At 39.5% G+C, this 7,500-nt stretch overlaps 2 protein-coding genes across 4 annotated transcripts in view; both read right to left on the reverse strand.

The window, feature by feature from the left end:
* Positions 1-7,500, reverse strand: part of LOC138050656 (neuropeptide FF receptor 1-like) — a 77,301-nt gene that overhangs the window by 51,229 nt on the left and 18,572 nt on the right. The gene's annotated exons all lie outside the window — the stretch shown is intronic.
* LOC138050655 (neuropeptide FF receptor 1-like) overlaps positions 1-7,500 on the reverse strand; it is a 27,457-nt gene that overhangs the window by 9,599 nt on the left and 10,358 nt on the right. For 2 of the 3 annotated variants that reach the window (XM_068896960.1, XM_068896958.1), the window contains exon 1: positions 140-467. In XM_068896960.1, coding sequence (XP_068753061.1) covers positions 140-312 — 173 coding nt within the window. In that variant the 5' untranslated portion in view covers positions 313-467. Of the gene's footprint in view, positions 1-139; positions 468-7,500 lie in introns of those variants that run through there. The other variant, XM_068896959.1, reaches the window with a different exon arrangement.

Genomic DNA, 7,500 nt, shown 5'->3' on the forward strand with positions numbered 1-7,500 from the left:
CTTCTACCCTTAAACTCCATACCCTCCCTACCCACTTTGCCGCACCCCTCGACAATTTCACTGTTTGTCTTGCTCTTGTGTACCCTTGGATAGAGAACTGGACCAAGAGATTTCAGTGGTGTAAATGTTAAGTGTGTACCTCATATCACGATTTTTGATTATAACGAAACATATGAGTAAGTTTCCAGCGATGCTTGTAATGGCCATTAAAAGGTTGACTGTTGCAAGGGTAATATCAATCGAATCAAACATATTACTGGGATTTTTGACCACCTCTGCGGTTTTGTAGTCACCTAGAAAGGAAAAAGACATTCACTGTGTTATTTGGTATCTTGGTAATGCAAGATACTTAGCGAGCTCAAGATCTCGGTGGACAAAACTGCCAAGTCCAACGATGCTTTGGAAAAGAAATTGCAAGCGACAACTACCTCATTTGAAGCGACACGAAGAGTTTTAAATAAACAATGTGAATAAGTCGACCGTTTAAATGAGGCGCTGGATATTCTAGAACAATATACGCGCAAAAACAGCCTAGAATTCCACGGAATTCCTGAAACCTCCTACCAATCAAGCCAAGAAGCCGTTCTAAAAATAGCAGCTGCACTCGATGTTCAAATAGCTCCAAGCAACATCGAAATCACACATAAACTGTAACGGAAAAGCGGTGCCAACGCTGTAATTGCAAACGTTTGCAGTCATAAAATTAAAACCAAGCTGTATAAACAACGCACAAAGCTGAAAAATATCAAAGCCTCGGACTTGTTTCCTGGATAGGCGGCCGCTGCAGCAAGATTCAATGACCGTCTGTTTATCAACAAAAACTTGACATCATATAGAAGAGGGCTGGTGGACTCAGCTAATAGAAAACGAAGAGATGATTACATTCACAGTATTTGGACAGTGGATGGTAATCTTTTTGTTAAAACTTCACCTGAAGGAAAACCTGTCAGGATCTTCGCAGAAGATGACTTAGAGTACCTTTAAACCCGCTCAGATTTGTACCGATTGTAGGAAGGCTGAAGGTGATGTCTCGATAACAAAACCATCTTAAATTTTTTGTCCTTGTCTTTTTCCTTTTTACATGTTTAATTTCTTTTAGTTTGTATTACATTAAGCAATCTACAATTTCTCCAGTGTACTACAATTATAAACCACTGAAATTACAACATTCTTTTTTCTTACAACAATCGACGATTTTTCTTCACACTAACCAAGTCAAAAAGGTAGTATGCTTCGCTAGTAGTCTTCTCTTTTCCTCCAAAGTAATTCCGCCAGGATGTTTTTGCTTTTGCCCCAAATTTGCATGTGCAAAACTTTACTTCATTACTTTATGTTACGTAAGTGGTGAAAAAGTGTTGACGGGCCTGCGCGACTCCTGCCGTTCGCAAACGATTCTAAAATCTGTGCCTTCAAAGTTTAGCTCTGATTAAAGTGTCTTTTAACGACTTTCCTTTGCGATATAATAGTATGGGTGGCTCCTTAAATACTTCTCTAAGGTGCGGTTGGTTTTGAATAAGGTGCCATTTCCCCATTGATATATTCTTGAGGTTAGGTAAGGCCGGGTGGTATTGTGTAACATATGGAAATATTTTCTTTTTTGTGCTGTTGTCTTTGTTTTCAAGTGGCCTCTCTCTATCCGTGAGGTTAACTTCAGATAGGAATTTTTCTGAAAATTTATCTGGGTATCCCCTATTCTTTAGACTTGTTTTGAAACTCTGCATGTTATTATTAAACGTCACGACTGACGAATTTGTTCTTAGGAGGCGTAACGCTTCTCCTTTTATGAATCCTTTCTTACCGCCTGGTGGATAGCACGAATAAAAATTCGTGTATTGAAAGGTCTCTGTTCGTTTGTAATGTGTTTGCACATCAAGCGTGGATTCTCTATTGAATCTCTCGCCTTTGTACACTTTTGTGTCTAAGAATGTAATTTCTGAGTCTGATATTTCAGCCGTAAATTTGATTGTATCGTGGTAGTGGTTTGCCCTTTGCACAAAGTTTTCTATATTCTCTTCGGTTGTGTGCCACACACAGAACACATCGTCAATGTATCTCTTCCAAACTAGCGGTTTAATTTTGCTCTTGCCGATAATGGCTTTTTCTATTTTTTCCATGAAAAAATTAGCAAAAGCCACGGCCATTTTGGTTCCCATTGCCGTTCCGTGGGTTTGCAAATAATGTCGCCCATTGAATTGGAACGAATTCCCGTTAAATATCAGGCAAAGCATTTGCCTCAAGAACTTAGTAGGGATTGGTAAATGGTTTTCATAGAAGTCTTCGTACGCTTTGCATACAGTAGTGGTCCCTTCCTCTTGAGGTATATGTAGGCTTGTGAGTCTTTGTTAGTGAGTCTTTGTTAGTGTATAGAATTCTGGAATTCTCGGCCGGTGGGTTTGGTGTTTGGGAGAGCTATTTCGCTTTCTGTGAGCATACACGTTATTACTTTTTTTTATTTTCTCAGCTGTTTCGTCAGCCATCGGTTTATCTAAGGGCCTGTAGTTGTCAAGATCGTTCAACAGAACTTGCCCCTCTGTTATTTTTTCTTTTTTGCTCATTTTTACGGTTGTGGTTCCTTTGTCGGCTTTCCTCACAATGATAGTTTTGTCACCTAATAGGTCCTTCAAAGCACGCAAGACGAATGCGCCTCCAATACATCTTTCACGGGAACGAAAACAAACAACACCCATTCTACATTAAATCAACGTGGGAACCACCGGTCCAACTAGTGGGCTTAGAAACCTTCCCAGAAGAGGTAAAATTTCACGGGCAAAATAGCAGTTCGGAGGACGATTTGAGATCTAGAATTTTCGGAACATTTGCTTAAAACTCCTTGCTTGCCTGCTTGTCCTAGGATTTTCGAACATCTAAAACATGGTATAATTGCCCATTTTAAACGGATTTTTACCCTCAAAAGGTCACCTAGAATTTTCGGGAACCCTTTTTCTGGCTGAATTTTTCGAAAAGGCAAGTTTTGGTCCCTATAATTTTCGGATCACTAGACTTTCAGCTAGGGAATCCGAACAGATGAAAAATTTTTAGGGGATTAAAAATATGCCTATATGTACCCTTTAAATACTAAAATACGTTTAACAATGCTTTGCTGAAGTGTTTTTAACTATACTCTCGTTGGGTGCCCCTGAAATTTGAACTAGCAAACATTCCTATAAAGAGGCCGAAGGACAACCTATCACCCGGTGAAAGGCGTGCATTGAAGAACCTATTAGGTGACAAAACTATCATTGTGAAGAAAGCCGACAAAGGAACTACAATCGTAATAATAAGCAAAAAAGAAAAAATAACAGAGGGGCAAGTTCTGTTGAACGATCTTGACAACGACAGGCCCTTAGATAAACCGATGGCTGAGGAAACAGCTGAGAAAATAAAAAAAATTATAACGTGTATGCTCACAGAAAGCCACATTGACGAAATGCCAGCGAAATGGCTCTCCCAAACACCAAACCCACCGGCCGAGAATTCCAGAATTCTATACACTAACAAAGACTCACAAGCCTACACTAGTAGGTAGACCTATAATATCTGGGTGTGACGGCCCTACAGATAGAATTTCAAGCTTCGTTGACCGCCTCATACAGCCGATAGCGCAACAACAAGAATCTTATCTGAAAGATTCAACAGACTTTATAAACTTCATCGAGAAAACGAAACTGCCAAAGAACGCAATCCTTGCCTCAATGGACGTAACTAACTTATACACAAATATACCTCAAGAGGAAGGGATCACTACTGTATGCAAAGCGTACGAAGACTTCTATCAAAACCATTTACCAATCCCTACTAAGTTCGTGCATGAGGCAAATGCTTTACCTGATATTTAAAGAGAATTCGTTCCAATTCAATGGGCGACATTATTTGCAAACCCACGGAACGGCAATGGGAACCAAAATGGCCGTGGCTTTTGCTATTTTTTTCATGGCAAAAATAGAAAAAGCCATTATCGGCAAGAGCAAAATTAAACCGCTAGTTTGGAAGAGATACATTGACGATGTGTTCTGTGTGTGGCACACAACCGAAGAGAATATAGAAAACTTTGTGCAAAGGGCAAACCACTACCACGATACAATCAAATTTACAGCTGAAATATCAGACTCAGAAATTACATTCTTAGACACAAAAGTGTACAAAGGCGAGAGATTCAATAGAGAATCCACGCTTGATGTGCAAACACATTACAAACGAACAGAGACCTTTCAATGCACGAATTTTTTTATTAGTGCTATCCACCAGGCGTTAAGCAAGGATTCAAAAAGGAGAAGCGTTACGCCTCCTAAGAAAAAATTCGTCAGTCGTGACGTTTAATAATAACATGCAGAGTTTCAAAACAAGTCTAAAGAATAGGGGATACCCAAATAAGTTTTCAGAAAAATTCCTATCTGAAGTTAACTTCACGGATAGAGAGAGGTCACTTGAAAACAAAGACAACAGCACAAAAAAGAATGCTCATCCTCGGTGTAAAAACCTGTAAAACTCACAGATGACGTAACACAAAGGAAAACAAAAGAACAAAAAAATATCAAACAATAACCTAACCCCACCACGAGCTAACAAAACAAAGAAAAAGTTTTACAGGTTTTTTCACCGAGGTAAACCCAAAAAGAAAATATTGCCTTTTGTTACACAATTCCACCCGGCCTTACCTAATCTCAAGAATATATTAATGGAGCAATGGCACCTTATTCAAAACCAACCGCACCTTAGAGAAGTATTTAAGGAGCCACCCATAATATCATATCGCAAAGGAAAGTCGTTAAAAGACACTTTGGTCAGAGCTAAACTTTGAAGGCACAGATTTCAGAATCGTTTGCGAACGGCCGGAGTCGCGCAGGCCCGTCAACACTTTTTCACCAAACTGCTTTCTTTGAAAGTGAGAGGTTTGCGCAATGTTATTAAAAGAAGAGCAATTTTCTCTTATTTGAAATCGCAAAAAGCTACGATGTCTTGTCTTCAGGAGACATATTCTTCAATCGAGGACGAAAAAGTGTTGGCTGCAGAATGGGGTGGCAAAATGGTCCGTGTACCTTCCGTCCATTCAATTTTCATCAAAATAGAAAATTGAAAATTAGGAATGACAAATCTTGATTTTCAATTTTTGATATTCAGAAAAACAGAAATCATTGGTGAATTTATAATTCTCCTTTTTTTTGTCTTTTCGCATGAGCGACGAAATGTGACAAGATTTGCTTCAATTTCTTTAGCAACGAACATGCAAGAGCCAGTTCCAAAACTGGGACATCAAATTTCAAAATCAATTTTTGTTTTCCGTAAATGCAAAAATCAGAAATTGAAAAAAGGAACGAAATAGGTGCGTGAGGGGAGGGGACAGCAACACCGGAAGTGGAAGAAACAAGATGGCGGCGAATGACGCGTGGAACCTCCTATTGTTCGTACATGCTGTGTTTGCGCTCGCCGTCTTTGGGCCTGATTTCACAGCAGCCTTGCTTTATTAAAATCAGACTGAAATATTGTTAAGGTAAGTGGGAGGTAAGGGTTTTATTAGCTTCACATTTTGTGCCTTCGATTCTTCGAATGAGTTTGCCGGAATTTCACTTCAGTTTTCAAAAAGCAATATTTCTTCTTGAAGACCTGGATTACACCCGGGGGATTAAACAGCTCATAATGACCGTGCCGTGTGGATTCGCACACATCATTCAGCCAACACATTGATTATTATTTCTTTTTAACTTGTTCTTTCCGTTCAGCATAAAGAAATGACTGATTGCTTTTGATAAAATGGGCTGGCGAATTTTTTATCGGTCACCCCTTTCGACACAACAATACTATAAATTTGATACTTTCATCAATTTTATTTTCTTTAAAACAGATTCTCGTGTATTGCTACTGAACTACTGTACTTCACTTGAAGGGAATTAACAGAAACGCGGTTGAAGCCTTGAGAAAAGTAAAGGGCTTGAAAATGGGAGTGAACATCAAATATATTTATCAAGCTGAAAAAGGTGGAAAAGCAACAAGAGCAAAACCTTAGGACAAGCCGCCAATAATTTGCCTACGAATAGAGATGCGTCATTTTTCAAATACTGTATACCTCAGTAACGCAGCTGGAGGAACATCCCTATAAAGATGTGTACATTTAGTTTTGGCATTTGTGAGAAGGATGGTGTGCAGATTGAAAAAGCAGACTTGCCAAGATTGCCGTTGGATGATGAGAATGGATAAAATCATTAACTCCCACAAAGTGAACTTTGAACCTTTTTTCATCAGGACAAAATGGAATTTACATTGGTATATTTTAACGTTGAACTATTACAATCATTTGAGTTAGTTACTTATGCACTAGTCAGTGGAAAGCCCCGCACCCCCATACCCGGGGAATGCGGGGCATTAGCGGGGGATTTCAGCGGTTTTGGACTGTCACTTTTGCCACGGTATGCGGGGTTTTCGACAGCATTTGGCGCAAGTATCGGCGAGCGGGGACCTTGAGCGGGGCTTAGACGGGGATTTGCATTTTGACGCCAACTTGAATAGGCACGCAAAGATCACTGGGAGAGCATACGGTCTCAAAATGGCGGCTGAGTCAAGTTAAAATCCATTCTTTTCATGTTTGTAATGGGCTCTCAGTTAAATTCTAGGTTCGATCTGTAAATACTATCATTTCTTGTAGTGGAATTAGACAAAGATTATAGTTATGCTTGATAAGCGATTTATTTCTAGCGTTGACCTTTTGTCTCAGTATTTCCATTGGAATGCAACGCAAACGTACGCGTAGAGACTGACAGTGACACTACTTTATGATTTTGTAGATGAACCTTGAAAATGTTATCTCCGATGGGTTTCGTCTTTTTGAGTATCTACATTACCACGGTCTGCGTAATGGTCGAACATGCAAGTTCCTACCAAGGACTCTTACAAAGGTCTACTGTAGTTCACTAAATTTTTTATTTTCTTTGCTATAGTTTTCAGAGTAGTTTCAAAATTTGTTACCGATGAAGGGTTATTTCAAGAGATTATCAAGGTAAGAGAGAGAATACCCCGTATAGGCTTTCTACCAAAGGTAATCCCTCTTAAGTTATTTTTAGACATGGTCCCCATTTTTTCCACGGATGTTACTCGCGCGTTGCGTGGAGATTTTAGAGGAGGATTTGTTTATGTTTCGTTTCTTTTAATTTCAAATCGAAGGAAAACCTTCAACGCTGTGAGGATTTCTTCTTTCATGCTTTAATTACAAGCAAAGTAGCTTCGGCTCTCGCTATGTTTGAATACATTTCGAAAATTTAATAGGAGTTTAAATAAGAGACACATTTGCCCTGCACAAACAATAACAACTGAATGAACGTCAGAGAAATGAGAAGAAACAAGAGTGCTAAGCGAACATTCGCCGAAACACAACGCAACCAGATGGTCGAAAGTGCAGATAGACGCTCGCCGCTAAGGCGGCAAAAAGCAGTTTAAGGAAAAATGGCAACAACGCCGAAGACAACGTCGAGTAAACGAGCGGTACCGAACGGTTAGTGCGAAGTCTTGTAC

This window comes from Montipora capricornis, chromosome 6 (assembly GCF_036669925.1).
Source record: "Montipora capricornis isolate CH-2021 chromosome 6, ASM3666992v2, whole genome shotgun sequence".
NCBI classification, from domain to species: Eukaryota; Metazoa; Cnidaria; class Anthozoa; order Scleractinia; family Acroporidae; genus Montipora; species Montipora capricornis.